Genomic DNA, 27833 nt, shown 5'->3' with positions numbered 1-27833 from the left:
CCTGGTGTACTGCACGCCATGATATAGCAAGAAGTTAGCATGATATAGCAAGTCCTCTGATCTGATGTACAGAGGACAATTAGGGAGCAGGCAGAAGTCTCTGGGAAAGGAGGAAGGAATAGTTCCTGGATAGCTGACAATGATAAGTTGGTAGACCTTTTCAAGCAAGAGAAGCTATAGGGAATCAATTCAATACCAGGTGGAGAGAATGGTAAGAGAAAGGCAGGGCAGCAGTGCTGGGATTTCCCAGGAGTCAACATCCCTGTTCTATTAAACTTTATCAATGCTCAACACTGTTAGGTGATTGGAAACATGAGGTTTGTTTTGGAAGTGGTAAAGCAATATTTAATGCAAAGACTGATGCTGAAGATGAAGCTCCAACATTTAGGCCAGCTTATATGAAGAGCCAGCTCATTGGAAGAGACGCTGATGCTGGGAAAGATTGTTGGCAGAAGGAGTGGTGTCAAAAGGATGAGATGATGAGATGGCATCACCGACTCAATGGACATGGGCTTGAGGAAACTCCGCAAAATAGTGAAAGACAAGGAAGCCTGCTTTGCTGCCATACATGTAATCACAATGTGTCAGACATGACTTAGCAAGTGAACAATACCAGTGAGGACACAGGGTCCAGTGAAGCCTCTGGCCCTGGTGGGAGTAGAGAAAGATTTAGGTGGAAGGGGAAGCTTCCCATCCTCTGGTACAAGTCCCTGAATCCAAGGCAAGTAGCACAAGATTTGAATGTGTTACCAAACATTGTCTTCTGGGGAAAAAAAAAAAAAAGCTGTTTTCTGCAGAAGTGAGAGCTTTGACTGAGTTTGTTCTCTAGATTTTACTGAGGGATGTGGAAGGGATCTGGAGTGGGCTAAGTCTGCAAAAACCAGGTGGCTAGATGTGGGAGGGCCAGGCTCATGGGAGGCATTCTGCACTAGGTGGAAAACGAATTGAGAGGAAACGTGTCCCATCTAGAGTGTACATGACAATGTATCCGATTGTTGTAGCAGATCACTTCAATATTGTTTTGTATTACATGAGAAATGCACGATGGGTGATTTGCTTTTGTCAATTCCTGTGGGTAGTTAGATGACTAAATGTCTGGTTTATTCAATGCATCTTTGGAATCATGCTTGGGAGAGCAAACTAGATCTAATCCAACATATTTCCTCATTAAACAGCAGGCATAGGAAAGTTTCTAAGACCACTATGGGTGGGGACAGTTTAAGAGGCTGAGATTGGACTGTGCAGGTTGCCATAGTTGTTGCCATGACAAGTACCCATAACAGCTACTTGTTGCTATGCTGGAGATATGGGAAATCAAAAAGAGACCAAAAGCCCTTAGAATTCTCCTTTCAGTGTGATTTCAGTCTAGAAATCATTGGCAAGGAAGGGCTGACTGGTAAGGCTGAGGAAGGGAGTAATCTGAGACAGTAATGATTAGCTCTTCTGGGACCCCAAAAAACAGAAGCATTGACTCAGTCAGAGTTCTGTGTCATGGTTCAGAAATAGATGTCATTTGGCTTGAATCAATATTTAGCCTTGGGGATGGCAACCATAACCTCTACACAGATTTCTTTCTCCCCAGGTGGCAGACTAATTCATATTTGTTCCAGACTCAGGAAGCCAGAAAGCCATCTCAGGGCCACCTGCTCTTTGCAGGCACATATGCAGTCTAAAAGGTTGACGTATCATCGTGGTGCCCATTTTCCAGATGAGAAAACTGAAGTTAACGGACTTGATCAAAGTCATACAGCTAAGTATGTGAAATGTCAGAACAAACCTAGGGTCAGTTCAGTTCAGTCACTCAGTCATGTCTGACTATATGTGAACCTATGAATCACAGCATGCCAGGCCTCCATGTCCCTCACCAACTTCTGGAGTTCATTCAATCTCATATCCATCAGGTAGGTGATGCCATCCAGCCATTTCATACTCTGTCATTGCCTTCTCCTCCTGCCCCCAATCCCTCCCAGCATCAGAGTATTTTCCAATGAATCAACTCTTCACATGAGGTGGCCAAAGTATTGGAGTTTCAGCTTTTGCATCAGTCCTTCCAATGAACATTCAGGACTGATCTCCTTCAGGATGGACTGGTTGGACCTCCTTGAAGTCCAAGGGACTCTCAAGAGTCTTCTCCAACACCACAGTTCAAAAGCATCAGTTCTTTGGCTCTCAGCTTTCTTCACAGTCCAATTCTCACATCCATGCATGACCACTGGAAAAACCATAGCCTTGACTAGATGGACCTTTGTTGGCAAAGTAATATCTCTGCTTTTCAATATGCTGTCTAGGTTGGTCATAACTTTTCTTCCATGGAGTAAGCGTCTTTAAATTTTATGGGTGCAATCACCATCTGCAGTGATATTGGAGCCCACAGAGGTAAAGTCTGACACTGTTTCCACTGTTTCCTCATGTATTTCCCATGAAGTGATTGGACCATATGCCATGATCTTAGTTTTCTGAATGTTGAGCTTTAAGCCAACTTTTTCATTCTCCTCTTTCACTTTCATCAAGAGGCTTTTCAGCTCCTCTTCACTTTCTGCCATAAGAGTGATGTCATCTGCATATCTGAGGTTACTGATATTTCTCCCAGAAAACTTGATTCCAGCTTGTGCTTCTTCCAGCCAGTGTTTCTCATGATGTACTCTGCATATAAGTTAAATAAGCAGGGGGACAATATACAGCCTTGACGTCCTCCTTTTCCTATTTGGAACTAGTCTGTTAATCCTTGTCCAGTTCTAACTTTTGCTTCCTGACCTGCATACAGGTTTCTCGAGAGGCAGGTCAGGTGGTCTGGTATTCCCTTCTCTTTTAGAATTTTCCACGGTTTATTGTGATCCACACAGTCAAAGGCTTTGGCATAGTCATTAAAGCAGGAATATATGATTTTCTGGAACTTTGTTGGTTTTCTGATGATCCAGCGGATGTTGGCAATTTGATCTCTGGTTCCTCTGCCTTTTGTAAAACCAGCTTGAACATCTGGAAGTTCACGGTTCACATACTGCTGAAGCCTGGCTTGGAGAATTTTGAGCATTACTTTACTAGCATGTGAGATGAGTGAAACTGTGTGGTAGTTTGAGCATTCTTTGGCATTACCTTTCTTTGGGATTGGAATGAAAACTGACCTTTTCCAGTCTGTGGACACTTTTGAGTTTTCCAAATCCGCTGGCATATTGAGTGCAGCACTTTCACAGCATCATCTTTCAGGATTTGAAATAGCTCAACTGGAATTCCATCACCTCCACTAGCTTTGTTCATAGTGATTCTTTCTATGGCACACTTGACTTCACATTCCAGGATGTCTGGCTCTAGGTGAGGGATCCCAGCATCATGTTTGTCTAGGTAGTGAAGCTCTTATTTGTACAATTCTTCTTTGTCTTCTTGCCACCTCTTCTTAATATCTTCTGCTTCTGTTAGGTCCATACCATTTCTGTCATTTATCGAGCCCTTCTTTGCATGACATGTTCCCTTGGTATCTCTAATTTTCTTGAGGTGATCTCTAGTCTTTCCCATTCTGTTATTCTCCTCTATTATTTGCATCAATCGCTGAGGAAGACTTTCTTATCTCTCAGTGCTATTCTTTGGAACTGTGCATTCAGCTGCTTATATCTTTCCTTTTCTCCTTTGCTTTTCGCTTCTCTTCTTTTCACAGGTATTTGTAAGGTCTCCTCTGACAGCCATTTTGCTTTTTGCATTTGTTTTCCATGGGTATAGTTTTGATCCCTATCTCCTGTACAATGTCACAAACTTCCGTCCATAGTTCATCAGGCACTCTGTCTATCAGATCTAGTCTCTTAAATCTATTTCTCACTTCCACTGTATAGTCCTCAAATTGTGTTTTTTGCTCCATACCCACCGGGAGTGGTGGGTGGTAATCTGGCACTTTGCTTAGGCAGAAGCAAGCAATATTTAATCTTCAACTGAAGAAAGTAAGGAAAACCACTAGAGCATTAAGCTATGACCTAAATCAAGTCCCTTATGGTTATATAGTGGAGGTGAAAAATAGATTCAAGGGATTAGGTTTGGTAGCCTGAAAAACTATGGATGGAGGTTTGTAACATTGTATGGGAAGTGGTGACCAATACCATCCCCAGCAAAAACAAATGTGAGAAGGCAAAGTGGTTGCCTGAGGAGGCCTTCAAAAGAGCAGAGAAAATAAGAGAAGTGAACAGCAAACAAGAAAGGGAAAGATATATCCAATGACATGCAGACTTCCGGAGAATAGCATGAAGAGATAAGAAAATCTTCATAAGTGAAAAGTAGAAGAATTAGAGGAAAATAATGAATCGTAAAGAGTATAGATCTCTTCAGGAAAATTGGAGATACCATTAGGAATACTTCATGAAAAGATGGGCACGATAAAGGACATAAAATTCAAAGACCTAACAGAAGAAGATGGGATTAAGAAGAGGTGGCAAGAATGCACAGAAGAACTGTACAAAAATGGTCATATTGACCCAGATAGATATGATGTTGGGGTCAGTTGTGTAAAGCCAGATATACTAGACCATGAAGTCAAGTGGCCCTTAGGAAGCATCACTACAAGCAAAGCTAGTGGAGATGATGGAATTTCAGGTGAGCTGTTTAAAATATCCTAAAGAATGAGGCTGTAAATGTGCTGCATTCAATATGTCAGCAAATTTCGAAAACTGCGCAGTGGTCACAGTGCTGAAAAAGGTCAGTTTTCATTCCAATTCCAAAGAATGTTCAACCTATCATGCAATTGTGCTCATCTCACTTGCTAGCAAGGTAATGCTCAAAATCCTTCAAGCTAAGCTTCACAGCACATGAACTGAGAATTTCCAGATGTACTAACTGGTTTGAGGAACCTGAGATCAAATTGCCAACATCCACTGGACCATAGAAAAAGCAACGGAATTCCAGATAAACATCTGCATCTGCTTCACTGACTATGTTAAAGCCGTTCACTGTGTGGACTACAACAAACAGTGGAAAATTCTTAAGGAAATGGGAGTACCAGATCACCTTACCTGCCTCCTGAAAGTCTGTATGTAGGTGAAAAAATGGCAGTTAGAATCAGACACGGAACAACTAAAAGATTTAAAATTGGGAAAGGAGCTTGACAAGGTATACATTGTCACTCTGCTTATTGAACTTGTATGTAGGAAAGATCATTCGATATGCTGGACTGCATAAATCCCAAGATGGAATCAAGATTGCTCGGAGAAATATCTACAACCACAGATATAAAGATGAAACCACCCTAATAGCAGAAAGCAAAGAACTAAATGCAAATTGATAGAGAGGAAATGAAAAAAGCTGGCTTAAAACTCAACATTCAAAAAATATTCACAAAAAATACTCAACATTCATGGCATCCAGTACCACCACTTCATGGCATATAGATGAGGGCGAAGTGGAAACAGTGGCATATTTTATTTCCTTGACCTCCAAAATCATTATGGACCTTGACTGCAGCCACAAAATTAAAATACACTTGCTCCTTGGAAGGAAGAAAGGGTATGAAAAACCTGGACAGTGTATTAAAAACAAGAGACTCACTTTGCTGCAGAGGTCTGTAGTGCCAAAGCTATGGTTTTTCCAGTAATCATGTGCAGGTGTGAGATCTGGACCATACGACAGTGTAAATGCCAAAGATGGACAGTGTATTAAAAACCAGAGACTCACTTTGCTGCAGAGTTCTGTAGTGCCAAAGCTATGGTTTTTCCAGTAATCATGTACAGATGTGAGATCTGGACCATACGAAAGTGTAAATGCCAAAAAATTAAGCTTTTAAACTGTGATGCTGGAGAAGATTCTTGAGAGCCCTTTTTAAAACAAGGAGGTCAAACCAGTCAATCTGAAAGGAAATCAACTTATGACCCCTTCTGTCTTAGCTGAGGGATCTACTGACGGTCTCCAGGTGGAAAGAACAGATGCTTCCATTGCAAAAGTGCCTAACCATGGCAGCTCCAAGCAAAGTCTGTAGCTCCACCTCTGGAGGAAGCTCAGAAAGGCTGAAGTCTCCGTGTACCCTGGGTCCCCCAATACATGCGTTGCATTCTCCCCAGCAGCATTGGAGGCCAAGGAAAGGGCATTCTGGGCCCTGGAGGTGGAGGATGGCTCAGCGATCCACTGGCAACACCACTTACCAAGTAGGACTGGAAAGGACAGAGCAGGCATATGTGGCAGAGAGCTGGTGACTGGCCTGTGGGAACAAAAGGGAACCAGCTCTGCATGTAGTACCTCAGCCAAAATCTGCTGGAGAAGAAGCCCAGTGATAAGATCATCTGAGATATGACGAAGAGGGTCTATTTCATTACCCGTTATAATTCCTCTGAATGAGGAGGTGGTGGAGTTGGTGGGTCATCGCAAACTCTTCCATGGCCTAGATCATCCCCCCCACCCCTTGGTATCCTTGGGGCTGCCTCTCCCCAGCTTCAGTCATGTAGTTCTGGAGGAAATTACCAATCATATGTGCTGCTGGGTCAGGGCCAATGACCAATAAAGCCAATCATAGGACCCATTGCCCTGCCAGGCTGCCTGATCTAGGGCTGTACATGTGAACTGAGGTGCGTCATTCAGAGAACACCCTTGAGTTCTAATGGCTCAGAGCTTCTTTCTTTACTAGGAGATGCCTTCAGGATATAAAACCCTAGGGCAGGTAGCTTGGACTCCCTCACTAGGTGTAGAAGACTTAAGAAAGAAAGTTATCAAGCTGAGACCATCAAAGAAGACAGAAGAGAAATAGCGAGGGTGAGAAAGTGCTAACTGATGACTTCTGATTTCTTGGGTCCAGTCACTGAGATCTTTGTATTTGCTGTGATTCTTGTGTCCTGGACTCCCAGAATCATTTCAATGAGTTTCCCCTTTCCTTGAAGCCAGTTGAAGTTGGGCTCCTCTCATCTGTGACTCAGACTGTGTTCTAGATCCTTCCCAATCATTGTACACCTCCCAGACTCAAACAGAGACACCCATTTGTTTCACCACCATTACGAGTGAAACCTTTTATTCTTTAATGAGAATAGGATTTGCAGCCCACCGAATACAGTTCACCAGCATCCTGGGTGAGAGTGCCCTAAGTGTGAGTGAGTGTTTGCTCAGAGCAGTCTTACTGATTTCTGAGCCACACTAACCATTTACACTGCCTGTGCCAGGCCAATCCTGTCATTTCCTTGATCATAAACCGAGAAGTACTGCCTCAGGAAGACATCGCCCAGGATCCAGGTCTCTGTAGATATACTCACTGTGTCCTCTTTTAAGGTGGTAGAGCAGTGGCCTCTAGAATCCTGGGGAATCAGAAACACACATCAGTCACCCTGAGCTCTTACCTGCGACTCCCACCAATATTCAGACCCAGCACAATTCTTGGTTTTATTTCCCTCTTTTGGCAACTATCAAGGGGTTTTATGAGCAGCAGGGGATGTAAGAGTTCATCCAAAACCAAAACGGGACAAGACACGCAGTTGTCATGAGGAACGGTGCCAGGTAGGGGAGGACTAGGACTTGGGGATACAACAAAATGATAAAAAACAAAGTCCTACTGTAGAGCGTAAGAAACTATGTTCAATATTTAGTGATAAACCACAGGAAAAAGAATACACATTCTTAGACAAATGTATAATTTTCCTGTGTGTAACTGAGTCACATTGCTGTGCAGAAGAACTCAAAGCAACACTGAAGATCAGCCTTACTTCAATAAATTTTTTAGAAAAGAACAAAATTGTCCATAGTTCTCCTCACTCCCTGTTTCTTTCCTTCTGACTCCTGCTCCTTGTTTATTCTGCAGAGAATGCCGGTTCTCCTCCTGCATCCCCACAATCCATACTTTATTAAAATTAAAAAAAAAAGGAAAAACTTTATTTTGTATTGGAGTATAGCTGATTAACAATATTCTGAGTTTCAGGTGGACAGTAAAGGGACTTAACCATATGTATCTGTGTATCCTGGTCCCAAAGATACCCTTTCCACCCAGGTTGTCATATAACTAAGCAGAGTTCCCTGTGCTACACAGTAGCTCATTGTTGGTTATCCATCTTAAATAGAGTAGCGCCCACAACAAGTTCTTGAAGAGTTAACTCAGGAACTCTGGGAAGCTTCCTTCGGCCCACACTCAGCCTCTTTGGCCACTCCAGGCTTGGTTGGGTAACTTACTCTTGTTCCCCATCCCCACCAGCCAGTCTGTAGCCCTCATCACCCCTAGTAAGTCCCCAGTGCCCCAGTGCAGAGCACCTTGGGATGCCATTTGCATGGAATCCAGTACAGTTTTGCCCAGAACCAAGCAACCCTCCACATGGCTCCATGAGTTTACAGTTTTAGAATTCCTGAAATTCCCTCCCTTCCTCTAAGCCTTCTTTGAGCCCATCAGCCAGCTCTGAACTCCCACAGGGAGGTGACATGAAGCCTTCACCCTGTGCTGGGGCTAAGCAGTCACTGTGAACCCTTTATTCACATTAGCATCCAGCCTCCCCATAGAGGGGTCGGGTAGCCTGACTCACAAAAGGAGCACCCGGGCTTAGCAAGGGGAAGATGCATCTGAGAACTAGGGTGACCATGTAATTTATCATCCATTCCATGAAAACTGCGAGAAGGGAAGGGAGACTGTTAATCCCTATGGTAGGAGAGCACACTGGAATGTCCCCAGTCATCCTCCTGAGAGTGTAACAGGCAGGAAGTCCAGGGGTCTCCAAACGGAGGAAATAGCCTGCAAGTGTCAGACAATTTTATCTCTCTTAAGTGGCAGAAGGAAACAAACTAGTGATATTTTTTCCTTCTCTATACAAATTTAAAAGTAGGTCTCTTAAAATATTCTGTTGCCATAATGACACCGGATTTCACCTGAAGTTAACTATTCTCAAACCTAGAGATAACAAATACATTTCTTTTATGGAAATGTTTATCTTAAGCTATGCTAAATGTATTATGCATTTACCTTAAACTCTGTCTTCAAGTTGGTTGCACCTCTTGGCTCAGAACCTACTTGACAAACCAGTATGGTATATTCAGATATTGTTCCTCTAATCTATGTAAATTAAACAATTTGTATGGAGATCTACCTTTCTTCAAGATTCAAGTTAATCATTTTATGGCCCAGGATGCACCATTTGGTTCCAAGATTATCCCAAAATGCATCTTATGGGTGAGGGGCCTGGTGCCATTCTGAGTTTTAAGACATTCCTTTCTTTCATTAACAGACTGCTGCTGCTGCTGCTGCTGCTGCTAAGTCGCTTCAGTCATGACTGACTCTGTGCAACCCCATAGACAACCTCCTACCAGGCTCCACTGTCCCTGGGATTCTCCAGGCAAGAATAATGGAGTGGGTTGCCATTTCCTTCTCCAATGCATGAAAGTGAAAAGTGAAAGTGAAGTCGTTCAGTCATGTGCAACTCTTAGCGCCCCTATGGACTGCAGCCCACCAGGCTCCTCCGTCCAGGCAAGAGTACTGGAGTGGGGTGCCATTGCCTTCTCCTTAACAGACTGCAGATGACCATATAATATTCAGCTGAAGACTAGCAAGTGGGTACTCTTTCTCCCTACTTCTGATGCCTATGTCAGAAGCTTTGTCTATCTCCTTTATACTTTAATAAAACTTTATTACACAAAAGCTCTGCACGACCAAGCCTCGTCTCTGGCCCCAGATTGAATTCTTCTGCTCTGGGGGCCAAGAATCCCGGGGTCTTTGTGTGATTCAACAACAACCTTTCACTCCTTTTCACATGGCCTGTTTCAGGGACCACTAGAGCTGACTTTTGCGTCCACGCATCTGAGGTTTCAGATTGAACTGAAGCTCTTTGAGGACTGAGGACCATAGTGTTCCCCTCTCCTTGTGACTCCCAATATGCCAGCATGTTGTGGCGTCTCCACATTTATTTCAGGATGATCAGTGTCCCAGACGGTGCTTTACTCTTAAAGGGTTGGTTTTGTGGCAGGCTCTGGCCCAGCAACAGGGCTCAGCAGCGTCTGCAATAGTGCGAGATGGCCTGCCGAGGGCACCCTCCTTCCAGCCGCAGCCCAAGGGTTCCTGCAAGTTCCTATTTGAGAACCACCCCATTGTGTATATATACCACAGCTTTCTTATCCACTCATCTGCTGATGGACATCTAGGTTGTTTCCATGTCCTGGCTATTATAAACAGTGCTGCAATGAACATTGGGGTACATGTGTCTCTTTCATTTCTGGTTTCCTTGGTGTGTATACCCAGCAGTGGGATTTCTGGGTCATATGGCAGTTCTATTATATATATTACTCAGCCATTAAGAAGAAAACATTTGAATCAGTTCTAAGGAGGTGGATGAAACTGGATCCAATTATACAGAGTGAAGTAAGCCAGAAAGAAAAACACCAATACAGTATACTAACACATATTTTCGGAATTTAGAAAGATGGTAATGATAACCCTGTATGTGAGACAGCAAAAGAGACACAGATGTATACAATGGAATTTTGGACTCTGCGGGAGAGGGAGAGGGTGGGATGATTTGGGAGAATGGCATTGAAACATGTACACTATCATGTAAGAAACGAATCACCAGTCTACGTTAGATACAGGATACAGGATGCTTGGGGCTGGTGCACGGGGATGATCCAGAGAGATGATATGGAGTGGGAGGTGGGAGGGGGGTTCAGGATTGGGAACTCATGTATACCCGTGGCGAATTCATGTCAATGTATGGCAAAACCAAAATCAATACAGTATTGTAAAGTAAAATAAAGTAAAAATAAAAATTAAAAAAAAAGAACCACCCCTCAGGGTTCTCCCCTCACCTTGAGGATGTAGGCTAGAACTAGCCCTGGGTATTTGATTCCATTGATAGTGAAGATAATAGAGGGTAGGGTATTGACCACAAAATATGAAACGTAGTGCTGTTAGAGAGAGAGGGAGAGAGGTTGGCCCTGGAGATTTCTTGTGTGTGGAGACTGGGAGTGACCCTGGGGCATGATCCTTCACCTCGGAACCCCGTGGCATGGTGCCAATGAGCTTCTGGATGTTATTGACCAGTCTTCTTGGGCCAAGGATCAGTGATGTCCTAGTGTCCACAAGGGCCTTGCAGCCACCAGAACAAGCAATAACCTTTCTTTTCATGGAGATGCTGAGAGACAGTGTGACAAAGCGGGCATCAAGGCTGCTCTTAGTCTCCCCAGAGCTGCCCCCTTCCAGACTGTCTCCTAAATAACCCTCCATCTTTTGCACTGATTCTTTTCCCTTGCTCTCAACACAGCACCTTCCTTGACATCCTTGAATGCAGTACTTGAATACACCAGGATATTCTGTATCTTGAGACAAGCTGGTCTTCCTTCCTAGAAGAGTCCTTTCCCCTTTGACTAGCAAGTTTCTTCTCATCTTCCAGATTCCAGCTTAATTGTCATTGATTCAGGGAAGTCTTTCCCTCGGTGTTTATCAGTCTCCTGTCTTGGCCACTTTCTGTAGACCCTTCTCATATCTGTCCCTGCTAAGTTGCTTCAGTCGTGTCTGACTGTGTGATCCCATAGATGGCAGCCCATCAGGCTCCCCCATCCCTGGGATTCTCCAAGCAAGGACACTGGAGTGGGTTGCCATTTCCTTCTCCATGCATGAAAGTGAAAACTGAAACTGAAGTCGCTCAGGTGTGTCCGACTCTTTGTGACCCCATGGACTGAAGCCTACCAGGCTCCTCCATCCATGGGATTTTTCCAGACAAGAGTTCTGGAGTGGGATGCCATTGCCTTCTCTGGTTCTCATGTCTAGCATGTTCCAAAGTCATAATTCACTATGTTGCCCTCACATCTAAGAAGGCAGATGCACAAGAAATGACACACACACATAGTGAATTGTGACTTTGGTACATGCTCATGAGACACACACATAGTGAATTGTGACAGAATTCACTATGTGTGCATGTCATTTCTTCTGCATTTGCCTTCTTAGATGTGAGGGCAAGTTTTATTCTCATTGCCTCCCTAAAGTGCCTGGCACACAGTGGATGTCCAATGCTTGTCTGTTTGGTGAGTGAATGAAGACTGTGAAAATAATGAATGAGAAACATCCAGAGAGCTGTGTCTGGTGGGGAACAAATAATGGGTCAACCACAGAGTGAAGATGGAGATTCATGGGGACAGCAGATTCTCATAATGGTGGGAGAGAGGGGCTAGCCTGCGAGAGGGTGTCTCCCAGCACTGCTCCTACAAGCAGCTCAGACCCTGAGACCCTGGCCAGGAAATACATGACTAGCCCACAGAAATTCCAAAGGAGAGGTCAGTTTTCGTCTGAGGGTATCACACAGAATCTTATCAATTATGCCTCTTGTTCTCAGGTCACTCCTGGATTCCACCTTCCTGATTCTCTGTTATAGCCCCTGCCCCACTCTGTGCCCTAGAACTTGGGATGACTTTTTTATTAGTTGCTTTCAAGTCTTAAGACTACAGCCAACCTCTCTCCACTGCTGGGTAGCTGCTCCCTAAGGAGACCAGTTTCCCCCATTTTCTCAGGACTTTTCCTGCTTTTAAACTTACATTGATCTTTACTGAGAATTTCCTTGGTCTCAGGTAGCCCTGGACAGTTTTTCATCTTATAACTCTGTTCAGGCTGATGTAATCCTTCTTGATCCTCTGTTCACCACACTGTAGAGTCCTCTAACCATGCTCTATGCCTCACAGGGCAGTGGGTGCAGCCCTCTCCCAGCTCCACAGACCTCTCTGGACTCTTTTAGGACCCTGGTCAGAGCCCTGGTTAGAAGGCCTGAGGATTATGAACCCGTGGGTTGTTTGCGCATCTATGTGTTTATGCGTTTGTTTGTATATGTGTTTGTATGCGACTCTAATTGTGCTTTTGTATCTCTGACTAGCTATGCATGTTTATATGTGTCTCTGTTTATATGAGTCTGCTTGTGTGTTTCCATGTGTCTGTGTGTCTGTCTGTGTCGTTGTGGGTGGTGTATATATCTGTGTCACTACGTGTCTGATAATCCGTGTGTGCATGTCTGCCTGTGTCCGTGTACAGATGTGGAGCATCACTTGGGCTGACCCTCAGAGGGAGAGGCTTACCGGTCCATGTGTACACGCAACTCTCCCACTTGGATCAATGGTACCCAGTTGAGCGCTCCCTGGTAGTAGGCTTTGTCCACCCCACCAAACATCACCACACTGCCCTTCCTCTGCATCTGTAGAGAGAAAAGAGGGGGAGATCTTTGGAGGACAGTAACAACAGCACTGTTTGAGAGCTCGTGTTTGTGCTTGTCTACCCATCAAGGCCGTAATAAAGTCTCCATTTACCGATGCAAAAATCGAGGCTAGGAGAGATTGAAAAGCAGACTGAGGTCAGTTACTGGCTAATGAGTAGCACAGAGGAGGTTAGAAGCTGAGTCACATGGCTGGGCTCCACCCACTATGTCTTCTGAAGAGGCCCAAGACCTCCTGCTACCTGTGTGCTCAGAAATTCTCAGATGACAGGGTGCTGAAGAGTTTTTGCTTTCCCCTTGTCTAGCTTGTCATTTTTCAGGAAAATCAAAGCCTGGGAGTGCTAAGTATGTGGGTTCAGGTCACCCAGAGTTGACTCTACTGGCCTGTGACCCATACTGTCCAAAGGCCCCCACACTCAGAAGAGACCCCACCTCTTCTCTCCCTGTCTTAAAATGACTAATATTTCTTGAACAAGGAGTCCCACATGTTTGTTCTGTGTCCCACACTTTCATTTTTCACTGGCTCCTACAAATTGGGTAGCTGGTCGTGGGCTCCCAGTGGAATTCTTTAGGAAGGAAAGATATCTACCATCCCTCTCCTTCCTTCCTTATCAAATTAATAAGCAAATCATATTGCTTTTGCCTCCAACTTGTTTCCTGTTGTCTTCCATTAGTCTTCCTCCTCACTCACCCCCCTAGACCAAGTTACTGCTCTTGAGCCCAGGAGCAGGAATGTGTTTCAATAAAACATTATTCATAAAAACCAGTGGTGATACCAGGTAGGGCGCAGGGGCCATAGTTATCCTGGGTTAAATTATCTCTCAGGATACTTTTTTTATCAAGTATTCTATAATTTTCATGCAACTAGAAGCATCTTACAGCTAATTTGGAGAAAGGGATTGTTCATCTCAGACTTACTTGCTCAAGTAGAAGGCAAAAACAGTCTCAGAAATGGCACCTTGATTCTTCAGCTTGTCAAAGATGGGGATGGCTCCAATGAAGGATATGTTGGGGTAGTTCAAGCCCAAGACGCCTTCAAAAGGTATACCCTGAGAGCTGTATTCCTCCATGCTTAGACCGAACTGCTGGTCAGTACTTACAAGGTCCCCAATCTGTGGGAGAGAAGAGTGTTCCCATTTACAGATATATAAAGTGGGGCTAGGAGTGGGCTGGGGTGCATTGCTGTTAGATCCTCAAGGAAGAATTGAGGTTGGGCTGTGTTTTCGGTGGACCTCAGATTTTTAGACCAAGCTGGGAGGGGAATTTTGGTTCCATCTGAGAGAAGCTGTGAATTTTAAAACATCTGTCCCTCTGAAAAACACCACCTGAGTGAGTCAAATTGGCCTTGTGGCTTCTGTCCAGGTGGGGCAACCGAGTCAGTCCAGGACCCATTGCTGCCACCTTGTGGACAAAATGATCGAGAGCAAGATAGCCTTCTCTTTGGCATGACCCAGTGACAGGAATGAACTGCATTCTCTGTAAGGCACTGTGGATTCTGCAACTGTCAAGGAAGACAGAAGCTGAAAACACAATCTTGCTTGCAGGGCTCTATGAAATTACTGCCTGGGAAATTCACTTTTGGGGATATGTGCGTATTTCTGTGAGTGTGTATGAAAGAGAAAGGTGTGTGGGGGGGACTACTCAAGTACTTTTGAGAGGCAGGCCATAGGTTTTATTAGACTCTCAAAGGTTTCCTAAAGTGAGAACTCATTTATCAGGCCCCCTGATATCTCTGGCTTCCAGTTTTCCACTCTGAATACTTGAAGCCCTTGAATGCCCCCAGGGTCCCCGGATAAGTTTCATCCTGTCCCAAACACCCCACAGCAACTGCAGTCCTGAAAAGTCAGCCCAGCTCCACCACTTACCACATGTGTGACCTCAGCAAGGCCCTTGTTGTCTGTACCTCAGTTTCCTCATATGTCTCATGAGCTAATCAGACCATCTGCTTGTGGGGTTGTTGCAGGATTAAACCAGTTATTACCTGAAAGTGCCTGGAACAGTTTGTGAATATATGTGGGTACTTTTATCCCCTCTTCTCCCTCCCAGCAAAGTGAACCTTGAACTGTTCATGGGCAGAGGAGCTGCAAGTCCACACCTCAAGTCACTCTCTGGGTTAGCTAATCTGTTTGCTCGTGTGTCACCATGGGCACTGCCTCCCCAGAGACATGATCCTGTGGGTAAGATAACCAATATCTGTGGGAGGCAGGGTAGGAAGGGTCCTGCCAGATGGTCCTGAATCTGTTTTGCAAGCAGGTATCACTCCATAGCCACTCCTGACTCAGCTTCTCTTTACACGTTACCCGAATGGTGTCATAAGCAAGAAACCCCTTCATGCTTTCAGATCCATAGGCAATGCTGAAAGTCTGTTGGGTAGGCCGGAAGGTGGAAGACTTGTAATGTCTGAACCTAACTTGTATAGCTGCAGACACAAGAGATGAGTGTCATCAGGTGCCAAGAGTGGATACAGGGCGGCACAGCAAGTGAACGATGGTCTGTGTAGGAGGTGTCTGTATTCACAACAGGCTGGACTGAGGCAAAAGAGGGAGGACACCGACAAGTCATATGAGCCTGTGTCAAAGATAACCTGGAATTTCTGAGGGGGTGTTTCAATGGTAATGTTACCCACAGAGAATATCTACAGGGAGAAGGAGAGAGTGGGTTAGTACAGAACTGGCTACCCGCTATTCCCACACTGCTGCCTCCCTCTGGGTGTTACATATCCTTTGAGATCAATTTCTAACCACTATGCAGCTCACAGCCTTTGATCACAGAGGTACTTGCATTTGATATTTTTTCCTGTGCTACATTTTATGCAGGATATCAGTTCTATGACCAGGCGTTGAAGTGGTACCTCCTGCATGAGAAGCCCAGAGGCATAACGACTGGGCCTCCAGCACCACTAGACACTCAGGGAAGTCCTGGTGTCTTCATTTGAAAAGCTCTGTAATCTCTTCAAACCCAGCCTTAGCATCCCTTTCTCCAGGAGGTCCTTCTTGATCAACCCCAGCCACTCCCTCTGTACTCAGACCACATCCAATCAACATCACACAGGTGACTCCTTCATTTGACATATATTTATTCTTTCCCTATCTCTCAGGCTGGCATGGGCATTCTTGAAGACAAAATAAGCCCTTTTCTAATCTAAAAACTGTAAGCACTGTATTAGATTCTTATGGCCTTACACGGAAGACGGGTTCAGTAACTTTCTACTGCTGTGGTTCTTGTATCTGTGGAAACCGAATTCCTCTGCCTGGGGATTCACAATTGCTTTGCAGTTGGTTCTATCTTTTGATCAGTGATGGTTCACTTTTCACCTGTAACTGAGGTGCTCACTTAGTTCAGAAGGATCTGCTGCTGCTGCTGCTGCTGCTGCTGCTGCTGCTGCTGCTGCTGCTAAGTCGCTTCAGTCATGTCTGATTCTGTGCAAGCCCATAGATAGGAGCCCACCATGCTCCCCCATCCCTGGGATTCTTCATGCAAGAACACTGGAGTGAGTTGCCATTTACTTCTCCAATTCAGGAAATTGAAAATGAAAGTGTAGTCGTTCAGTTGTGTCCAAATCATAGCGACCGCATGGACTGCAGCCTACCAGGCCTCTCCATCCTTGGGTTTTTCCAGGCAAGAGTACTGAAGTGGGTCGCCATTGCCTTTTCCTCAGAAGGAACAATCTCCTTCAAACTAACGACACATTTTTGACACAGAAATGGATGTTTACCTGCCACTTGGTAATTTCTGGGCCCAGTCACAAAGACAAAGACTTGAGGATGATAATGCCTTCTCTTGGGTGGGGCCTGTGTTGCCCAGGGATTCTGCCTCCTGAAGGAGCCCCAGCCCCAACATCCCACCTGGCATCTTCAGATGAGCCCCAGTACTAAGCTAGAGCACCAGGAGGCGCTGTGGCACACCATCCTTCCAAAACACATCTGTGCTGTTCCTCAGGGGGTTCAGTTCAGTGCAGTTCAGTTCAGTTCAGTCGCTCAGTCGTGTCCAACTCTTTGCGACCCAATGAATCTCAGCAAGCCAGCCCTCCCTGTCATCACCATCTCCCGGAGTTTACTCAGACACACATCCATCGAGTCAGGGATGCCATCCAGCCATCTCATCCTCGGTCATCCCCTTCTCCTGCCCCCAATCCCTCCCAGCATCAGAGTCTTTTCCAATGAGTCAACTCTTCACATGAGGTGGCCAAAGTATTGGAGCTTCAGCTTTAGCATCATTCCTTCCAAAGAAATCCCAGGGTTGATCTCCTTCAGAATGGATAGGTTGGATCTCCTTGCAGTCCAAGGGACTCTTAAGAGACTTCTCCAACACCACAGTTCAATAGCATCAATTCTTCGGTGCTCAGCCTTCTTCACAGTCCAACTCTCACATCCATACATGACCACAGGAAAAACCATAGCCTTGACTAGACGGACCTTAGTCGGCAAAATAATGTCTCTGCTTTTGAATATACTATCTAGGTTGCTCATAAATTTTCTTCCAAGGAGTAAGCGTCTTTTAATTTCATGGCTACAATCACCATCTGCAGGGATTTTGGAGCCCTAAAAAATAAATTCTGACACTGTTTCCACTTTTTCCTCATCTATTTCCCATGAAGTAATGGGACCAGATGCCATGTTCTTCGTTTTCTGAATGTTGAGTGTTAAGCCAACATTTTCGCTCTCCTCTTTCACTTTCACCAAGAGGCTTTTTAGCTCCTCTTCACTTTCTGCCTTAAGGGTGGTTTCATCTGCATATCTAAGGTTATTGATATTTCTCCCGGCAATTTTGATTCCAGCTTGTGTTTCTTCCAGTCCAGTGTTTCTCATTATGTACTCTGCATAGAAGTTAAATAAGCAGGGTGACAATACACAGCCTTGACTTACTCCTTTTCCTATTTGGAACCAGTCTGGTGGTCCATGTCCAGTTCTAACTGTTGCTTCCTGACCTGCATACAGATTTCTCAAGAGGCAGATCAGGTGGTCTGGTATTTCCATCTCTCTCAGAATTTTGCACAGCTTATTGTGATCCAGACAGTCAAAGGCTTTGGCATAGTCAATAAAGCAGAAATAGATGTTTTTCTGAAACTCTCTTGCTTTTTCCATGATCCAGCGGATGTTGGCAACTTGATATCTGGTTCCTCTGCCTTTTCTAAAACCAACTTGAATATCAGGGAGTTCACGGTTCATGTATTGCTGAAGCCTTGCTTGGAGAATTTAGAGCATTACTTTACTAGCATGTGAGATGAGTGCACTTGTGCAGTAGTTTGAGCATTCTTTGGCATTGCCTTTCTTTGGAACTGGAATGAAAACTGATCTTTTCCAGTCCTGTGGCCACTGCTGAGTTTTCCAAATTTGCTGGCATATTGAGTGCAGCACTTTCACAGCATCATCTTTCAGGATTTGAAAGAGCTCCACTGGAATTCCATCACCTCCACTAGCTTTGTTCATAGTGATGCTTTCTAAGGCCCACTTGACTTCACATTCCAAGATGCCTGGCTCTAGATTAGTGTTCACATCATCATGATTATCTGGGTCGTGAAGATCTTTTTTGTACAGTTCTTCCATGTATTCTTGCCACCTCTTCTAAATATCTTCTGCTTCTGTTAGGTCCATATCATTTACGTCCTTTATCGAGCCCATCTTTGCATGACATATTCCCTTGGTATCTCTAATTTTCTTGAAGAGATCTCTAGTCTTTCCCATTCTCTTCTTTTCCTCTATTTCTTTGCATTGATCGCTGAAGAATGCTTTCTTATCTCTTCTTACTATTCTTTGGAACTCTGCATTCAGATGCTTATATCTTCCCTTTTCTCCTTTGCTTTTCACCTCTCTTCTTTTCATAGCTATTTGTAAGGCCTCCCCAGACAGCCATTTTGCTTTTTTTTGCATTTATTTTCCATGGGGATGGTCTTGATCCCTGTCTTCTGTACAATGTTACAAACCTCATTCCATAGTTCATCAAGCACTCTATCTATCAGATCTAGGCCCTTAAATCTATTTCTCACTTCCACTGTATAATCATAAGGGCTTTGATTTAGGTCATACCTGAATGGTCTAGCGGTTTTCCCTACTTTCTTCAATTTCAGTCTGAATTTGGTAATAAGGAGTTCATGATCTGAGCCACAGTCAGCTCCTGGTCTTGTTTTTGTTGACTGTATAGAGCTTCTCCATCTTTGGCTATGCCCAAACCAGTAATACTGAAGAAACTGAAGTTGAACGATATTATGAAGACCTACAAGACCTTTTAGAACTAACACCCCAAACAGATGTCCTTTACACTATAGGGGACTGAAATGCAAAATTAGAAAGTCAAGAAACACCTGGAGTAACAGGGAAATTTGGCCTTGGCATGTGGAATGAAGCAGGGCAAAGACTAATAGAGTTTTGCCAAGAAAATGCCCTGGTCATAGCAAACACCCTCTTCCAACAACACAAGAGAAGACTCTACGCATGAATATCACCAGATGGTCAACACTGAAATCAGATTGATTATATTCGTTGCAGCTAAAGATGGAGAAGCTCTATACAGTCAGCATAAACAAGACCAGGAACTGACTGTGGCCTATATTTCTGATATAGTTTCCTCCTAGAGTCTATGCTGTGAAACATTTTGTCTGCCAAACCAAACATACAAAAAATATAATTGTGAAATGTCTTCCCAATTAAAGAAGACAAAACAACTGTGGCAGCCAAGTAAAGACAATCAGGTTTAATGACTCATCCAGGACTCCTTGGGCCTATTCCTGCTTGAGATCTATCAATGGCTGTCCCTTGAATACAACAGGAGCCCCTCCTAGTCACCAGATGTGTGTAGATGGGACACTGTGTCTTAACACTCATTTTTGAGCATTGTTTACATCCCTTTCTGGTGGTTAAATTCCAAAAGGGGGAATATGATGTCACTGACAAATGATACACATATATTCCCTTTGAACTATGTTGTTGGAGAAGACTCTTGAGAGTCCCTTGGACTGCAAGGAGATCAAACCAGTCCATCCTAAAAAAAAAAAAAAATCTCTCCTGAATATTCACTGGAAAAACTGATGCTGAAGTTGAGCTCCAATTATTTGCCCACCTGATAGGAACAACTGACTGATTGGAAAAGACCCTGATATTAGGAAAGTTTGAAAGCAGGAAGAGTAGGTGAAGACAGGATGAGATGGTTGGATGGCATCACCAAGTCGATGGACATGAGCTTGAGTAAGCTCCAGGAGTTGGTGATGGATAGGGAAGCCTGGCATGCTGCAGTACATGGCATTGCAAAGACACGGACATGACTGAAAGGACCGAACTGAACTGAACAAATTTAGAACAAAGGCTGATAAATCTAATTGCATCAAGTTGGTGACTAGCTGCCCATAACAACACATTACCGAAGCGGCTTTAAAATTCAGAATTATGACTACATTCAAAGTGGAATATCTTCTAAGGAAAAACAAAAATACTGCCCATCCAAAACAAAACCAAAGAAAATCAAAAGAAAAACAGGAAAGAAATCTGAAACTATATTCAACAACTTATTGGTCCTCATATTGATTCTGTTACAGTGACAGAATCATATATATGTTAATGGGTAAAAGCAACACAATAATTAAAACTCATGTTCTGAAGTAAGCCTTTCAGTGGCTAGAAAAAACGGTTCACTCATAACAGAAATAACTGTAATTAAAACCCTGCTGTCTTAAATCTTGAACTGAAATAATAGGTTTGTACCAACTAATTATATTCCTTTTAATTTTATTTTTTAAGCAAAATGCGTCCTTCATCATCTGACCCATGTAAGCCTACAAGCCAATGACAACTTGATAACAGTGACTATTCTGAGGTCTAACATGTAGCTTCTAAATACATTTCCCATCAGACAATGCATGGATTCTTAAAGAGATGGCTGATTTCAGGACTGGGTAAAGAAATGCACAAAATAATCTTGGTAATCTTGAAGGACCAGAAAGCTAAGGCACTTTGAAGCCCAATGGGGACAGGACAAACAGTTTAGGAATCCAAATGAAAAGGCCAAACATCTGCCAGTTTGTTGGGCAGAATGATGTTTCTGCTTCTCAACACACTCTTTATATTTCTCATAGCTTTCCTGCCAAGAAGCAAACGTCCTCTGATTTCATGCTGCAGTCATCATCCACAGTGGTGTTTCTTCCACATTTTCTCCTTCTATTTGCCATGAAGGATGGGGTTAGATCCCATTTTCTTAGTTTTTTAATATTTAAATTTAAGCTGGCTTAATGTGTCCAAAGTTAACAAACAACATCTTATTTGTCACTGTGATAGGTTGCTAGGGCACCAACTCACAATTCTGAGCACTGAGAAAGGAAAATAATCATCAATATTTAAGCTATTTTTGTTTCTATTAAGGATAGGTTACATAACTACAAACAGTTCCAGGAAAACAAGCTAGATTTTCTCTTCTGGGGGTGATGAGAGAGTGTGGGGGAGCCCGTATAATACAGATGAAGCCTCACTCACTGACCTGCAGCTCAGCTACTGCTGTGGAAGTCTGGTTCTAGTAGACCAAGGACTGGTACTGGTCCTGACCCACTGTGCTGGTTTTGTGGACTCTACTCTAAAACCAATAGTAGGACATTCTGTAAGACAAACCACCCTGCTTCCGCCCAGTTTTCAAACAAATAAATGACATTAAAATTGGGAGAGGAACAGTTATTTTGTCTTAAAGGAGAACAACCAAGTGCAACATATGACTACATTCTTTTTATAAACTGTGAAAACACATCTGCTTTTTGAGAATCAGGGAAATTTGCACATGGGCTGTATATTAAATGTTAGTTTTATTGGGAACAAAGAACATTTTTTAACATCCCATTATTTTACACCAAATACTCACGTACATTTTGGGAATTGTTCATATAGTCCCTAAAATACTTTAGGAAAAGTGAATAAGAAGAAAAAGAGAGAATGAAATGAGTGTCTGTCTTTATTTAAAAACAGATCTGCATAGCTGGTATGGATTGAATTGTGTCCACCCTTGACTCGCAATGTGATGGTATTAGGAAGTAGGGCCTTTGGGAGGTACCCAGGTTGACATGGGGTTTTCATGGTGGTGCCTCATGATGGGATTAGCCTCTTCCTATTTTTTCTTATTCTCCCTATTCCTCCTTCTCTTCAACCACCACATGTGAGAAGATAGCAAGAAGAGAAAGACTGATGCAAGTCAACAATGTCTTCACAGGTAACTAAACTGGCCATAAACTTGATGTTGCATAGTCTCCAGTCTATGACAAATTGTGGGACTAAGAGGTTAGTTTTGTAGTTATTGATGCCAAGTGATAAAATATAGGATTTATGACATTCTTCTTTATTATATTTGTTGTGTTTGAAATCGTTTTGTACTAAGAAGTTTATAGAAAGTCCATTTTGGAGTTTCTGTCTTAGAGATACACTAGAGGTCCAAGATGGCAGATTCAGGCAGGTCCCCAATGAATGAGTGGTTGGAGGACATCATGCTCCTTACTCCAACTCATCTCTTGTCATCTGAAAACCGTCCCCCACACCTGACAAACTTGATGCTCCCCACCCTGCCACCACACGATCTGCATCTCCATTACCCTGCTAAGCTGAGTCATCTAGCTGGAGATGTTAATGATTCAGGACAGGGTCTGGAAGCAGAAGGAATGTGGACATTTTTAGAAAGAATAAACTGGGGAAACTCGCCCTTGGTTTTCCCTTCTTTAGTGCCATCTGTATGTGAGGGATTGAGTCTGGGTAGAGAAGAAGCCACAAGTGGGACTGCATGGATATTTGCAAGAGAATAGGGGAGGAATTCAGAACCCAGGAACCAGGAGGTGGGCAGCTTGCACAGGACACAGGTGGGAAGGAAGAAGCACTGGGGAAAGAATAGTGCCTACCTGAGGGCCAGACCTACCTGAGTCTTCTGGATAAACTTGGAGATCACGTCCTTCCTGCTGGAATTCCTGCTCCAGAAGTGGAGGGGAGAGAGCTGTACTCACTCCTACTGAGTCACAGGGAGAGGAACAGCCTCCCCCAGAGCCCTTTGATTCCACTCTACCTATGGATATCCTCCCAGGGCAGAGAGCAAACGGCAGGTCATCCAAAAGATGACCTACTTTAAATAGTATTTAAAATACTACAAAATTTGTCAAAGTGTCCTGGCATATCAAGTTGCTTGAGTTTTTTTTAGCAGAGATGATTCATCAGCCTAATTTGGGTTTCTGCTGAGGAATCTACAAACATCCCCATGGATAACATCTGACTTGTAAGTACCTGATATCATTCCACAGACCCAAATGATGCTAAGTTCCAGTGGGCAAGGCCTCTAAGGTCCTTAGTGTCACAGCAGCTGTGTGCCAAGGTGTCTACCACTCACAGTTCTGATCACAAGACCCATGAACATCACCAGCAAGTTACAGGCCCCTGCCCACCAGAGGCAGCCTCAGCATCCTCAGCAACATGCACCTCTGAGCCCCTTTTCCACTGAATGGCACTGAGCCTCAGTCTGGAACAAGTGTTCTGGAGCAGGTGCAGTCTCCGTCATCCAAGAGGTGGGAACCTGAACCCTGGGTTATATGACTCACTCTAAAGTTGTAGGGAAGTTAGTGAAGACTTGGGACCCAGGAACTCTGATTCTCAGACCAGGAGACTTCCAGGATTGGAAAGATGAGAGAAAACTCCATTGCATCCACTGCTGGGCAGCTCTCAGATATCTGCAGGCACCAGAGTGGAAAGTCCTTTCCCGTTGCCCTTCAGGTCTGGTTCTGATTTTATCAGCAGACCTGCCTTCTTGTGGCAGCAGGAAAGCAGTACTTCAGGCTATTTCTTCTGGGTTCCAGACACAGTGGGGAGCCCCAGCTCTAGTGACCCCAGGAGGCAGGTGGTGACTGACTCACTCCCAACTCAGAACACCCAGAGCTCCCACTCCTCATTCAGGCAACACAGACCTTTGTGTGACTGGATAACATGAAACTGCATTCACAGTGAGAAGCATTCTCTTCTCAGCCTTCTGGCAACTTAGATAAGGGTCTTATGTTTCCTCAGGGAACCCCTGGCTGAGGGAGGCTGAGGTCTGAGACTAGCCTGGATGCAGGGGAATGTGTTCCCTCTTTGATGCTCCAAATAGTCCTTGGAGATTCAAAAGCCTGGATAGAATTTCAATCACCCTTATGATTTTTAGGGACTTTGCTTTATGAATCTGGTGGGAGAAAAAGGACAGAAACTCAGGGCAAGGCTGGATATCTCTGGGTCCCAGCTGACTGTGAGTTGATTCCAGCCACCAGGCTTCACAGTCAGGTGCTGATATTATTCAAAAGCCACCTTTGAGGAAGCAAAAGAGGAAAGAGTTTTTAGGCACAAAGTAATGTGGTAAAAGGGCCGTGGGAATCACACAAGGAAAGATGAAACAAGAGTCATTACTTGTTTTTTTGCTCTCTCAGTTCCTTGGCATTTCTACTCCTGAGAACAAGTATATGGAGATAGTCAGAGGCATTGGTGGTGCCCCTGGCACCTGATGCTCCTGGTGATAACCAGTTTATGGATACGTCCCTGAGTCCAGAGCATATTCAGCATCGTGATAGCCCCAGGTTCCCCCTTCTTGGGAAGGCTGACATGCCTCTTGCTGCTAACTCACAAGTGAAACATGGCATGAGGTCATGGTGGTTGACCTGTAGTCCAAGTTCCAAGCAAGGAAGGAAGATTGGCAGTGGAAAAGTAGCAATTCATTAAACTTGGTTACCTTGGTCCTTAGCAGGGGTTACTTCCCACATCTATAGTGTTTTTCTCCCAGGTTTTTGCATGGCCAGGTCATTCTCACCATTTAGCATCATCACAAATGAGTCTCTCTCAGGCTTGCTTTCCCTGGCTACTCCACTACCACAAGCACAGACCATCATCCAAACAGTGCCTAGACCTTTCCCTCCATCAAAACAATAATTATAGTTACCAATGTGGAAAGGTAGGAGAGGGATAAATTGAGAGTTTGAGATTAGCATATGTATACTACTTTATTTAATAGATAATCAACAAAGGCCTACTGTACAGCACAGGAATTCTGCTTAATAGTCTGTAATATCCTGTATGGCAAAATAATCTAGAAAAGAATAGATATATATATATCTATGTATAAGGGAATTAATTTCTCATACAACTCAGGAAGCAACTGTTAGAACCGGACATGGAACAACAGACTGGTTCCAAATAGAAAAGGAGTACGTCAAGGCTGTATATTGTCACCCTGCTTATTTAACTTGTATGCAGAGTACATCATGAGAAATGCTGGGCTGGAAAAAGCACAAGCTGGAATTAAGATTGCAGAGAGAAATATCAGTAACCTCAGACATGCAGTTGACACCACTCTTATGGCAGAAAGTGAAGAGGAACTAAAAAGCCTCTTGATGAAAGTGAAAGAAGAGAGTGAGAAAATTGGCTTAAAGCTCAACATTCAGAAAACAAAGATCTTGGCATCTGGTCCCATCACTTCAGGGGAAATAGATGGGGAAACATTGGAAACAGTGTCAGACTTTATATTTTTGAGCTCCAAAATCACTGCAGATGGTGACTGCATCCATGAAATTAAAAGACACTTACTCCTTGGAAGAAAAGTTATGACCAACCTAGATAGCATATTCAAAAGCAGAGACGTTACTTTGCCAACAAAGGTCTGTCTAGTCAAGGCTATTGTTTTTCCATTGGTAACGTATGGATGTGACAGTTGGACTGTGAAGAAAGCTGAGTGCTGAAGAATTGATGCTTTTGAACTGTGGTGTTGGAGAAGACTCTTGAGAGTCCCTTGGACTACAAAGAGATCCAACCTGTCCATTCTGAAGGAGATCAGCCCTGGCTTTTCTTTGGAAGGAATGATGCTAAAGCTGAATCTCCAGTACTTCGGCCACCTCATGCGAAGAATTGACTCATTGGAAAAGACTCTGATGCTGGGAAGGGTTGGGGGCTGGAGGAGAAAGGGACGACCGAGGATTAGATGGCTGGATGGCATCCCTGACTCGATGGACGTGAGTTTGAGTCAACTCCAGGAGATGGTGATGGACAGGGAGGCCTAGCGTGCTGTGATTCATGAGGTCGCAGAGTCGGACATGACTGAGTGACTGAACTGAACTGAACAACTAATATTAATATTAATACAATGCTGCACATCAACTATACTTCTATATAAATTAAAAGCTGATTTGTTTTTAATGCTTACATGTAGAAACCCTTAGAGTTCTTTAGACTTGTAGGATTTCAGATATGATGCTGGATATGGCAGAACAGGTGCAGAAATCTAGACATTTTCTGAGGTTATATTTTCCTGAGCTTTGGTGTCTTTTGCTCCTAGTGGCACCTTTGTTTTGTCCTTGGAGGATCTAATACAAGGGCTTGGAGACACCAGCTGGGTGTTAGTTGAAGGATGAGAGGGAGGCACTAGTAGGAGAGTGAAATCCCAGCTCCCTAGTCTTGGCTTGGGGCACGTTTGAGGCACAATTTACTTCCCAAGTTTCCTGTGAAAACAGGCTGTAGCTTCCCTCTCCATGACTTGCATGAAATCAGACCCAGAATGGTTTCATCATTTTTCATGTCCTGCTTCCTCTGAGACCTCACTAGTTTCTCTGAGAGAACTTAAAAAAAAAAAAAATGGCTGCACTTGGTCTTCATTGCTGCTCAGGAGTTCTCTATTTGCATCCAGCTGGGACTACTCTGTAATTGCAGTGCACTGGCTTTTCAATCCTTTGCTTCTCCTGATGTAGATCACAGGCTCTAGGTCACTCAGGCTCAGTAGTTGTGGCCCACCGGCTTAGTTGCCCTGGGACATTTGCAATCTTAACCAGGACTCAAACGCATATCTTAAGGATTGGATTAAAAGGGAAAACACTCTGGAAGGAATTTGATATAAATCACTCTTATATGAAATTTGGCACCATGGCCTATTTATCAGGAAACTGACAGAGGATTGTCTTTGGTTCAAGTAACCTCCTGAGATCAGGACTGATTGAGGTCCCCTCCCAAGGGTTCCTACAGGATCTTGAATCTCTCCTGCCATGTCGCTTGGTTACTGCTTCAGTTTCTGAATCCCACACTAGAGCACAGCTTCCAGAAGCAGGGCTGTCACTTGACTCACTTGTAAGTATATATAAGTAGATATTGTCTCATTCAGACCCTAATGTCAAGACAAGGCTAACACAAAGATCAGTTATTCTATTATGAGTGTTAGGCTACAGGTTCAACGACCATAATCAAACCCTAAAAAACATTGTTTTAAATACAACACAATTTCAATTCTCTTTCATATAATGTTAGGGCAGGTCTCTCCACAGAGATGAGGGCCCACTTTTTTCTTGTCACATCTTACACCTGTGCTACTTACCTCTGCTCTAACATGGCTGCTCCAGCTCCTGTCATTATATCTGCATTCCAGCTAGTGGGACAGAAAATAATACTTCCATTTGGAAGTGACATATCACCTCTACTCAAATTCCACTGGCTGAAGTATCTTCCATGGTCATGGCAAACCTGGGATGGTGGGCACACAGAGTAGCAGGGGAATGTGACCTTACTGAAGAACATTCATGATGAGTAACAAGGGCCATCACCCTTCATTCATGTCTCTGTAATTCATTCTTTTTTAGTACTCCCCACACAGCTCTCAGTCTTATAACATCCCAGTAATAAGATCATCTGAGATGGAATGAAGAGAGCCTATTTCATTACCCTTTATAATTCCTCTGAATGAGGAGTTGGTGGAGTTGGTGGGTCATCACAAACTCTT

General features: G+C 43.8%; 1 protein-coding gene across 1 annotated transcript; it reads right to left on the bottom strand.

Annotated features, from left to right (window-relative positions):
* Positions 1 to 7097: 7097 nt before the first annotated feature.
* Positions 7098 to 27466, bottom strand: LOC138426648 (pregnancy-associated glycoprotein 1-like). The gene is made up of 10 exons (XM_070289442.1): positions 27432 to 27466; positions 22986 to 23034; positions 15630 to 15747; positions 15413 to 15531; positions 14031 to 14224; positions 13545 to 13551; positions 12979 to 13088; positions 10907 to 11048; positions 10723 to 10821; positions 7098 to 7247 (listed from the first exon to the last, which is right to left on the bottom strand). The coding sequence occupies exons 1-10, from the start codon at positions 27464 to 27466 to the stop codon at positions 7098 to 7100; spliced, it is 1023 nt and encodes a 340-aa protein (XP_070145543.1).
* Between the last annotated feature and the right edge of the window lie 367 nt (positions 27467 to 27833).

This window comes from Ovis canadensis, chromosome 21 (genome assembly GCF_042477335.2).
Source record: "Ovis canadensis isolate MfBH-ARS-UI-01 breed Bighorn chromosome 21, ARS-UI_OviCan_v2, whole genome shotgun sequence".
Classification (NCBI taxonomy): Eukaryota; Metazoa; Chordata; class Mammalia; order Artiodactyla; family Bovidae; genus Ovis; species Ovis canadensis.
Note: the sequence above shows the minus strand (reverse complement) of the source record. Positions and strands in the feature narration are given on the sequence as shown.

Coding starts and splice junctions, on each gene's coding strand:
- LOC138426648 (XM_070289442.1), bottom strand. CDS start 27,466: ATGACAGGAGCTGGAGCAGCCATGTTAGAGCAGAG. Junction 15,532..15,629: donor TTGCCTCAGTCCAGCCTGTT/GTGAATACAGAC, acceptor TTGTGTCTGCAG/CTATACAAGTTAGGTTCAGA. Junction 11,049..12,978: donor TTGCGTGTACACATGGACCG/GTAAGCCTCTCC, acceptor ACTGTCTCTCAG/CATCTCCATGAAAAGAAAGG.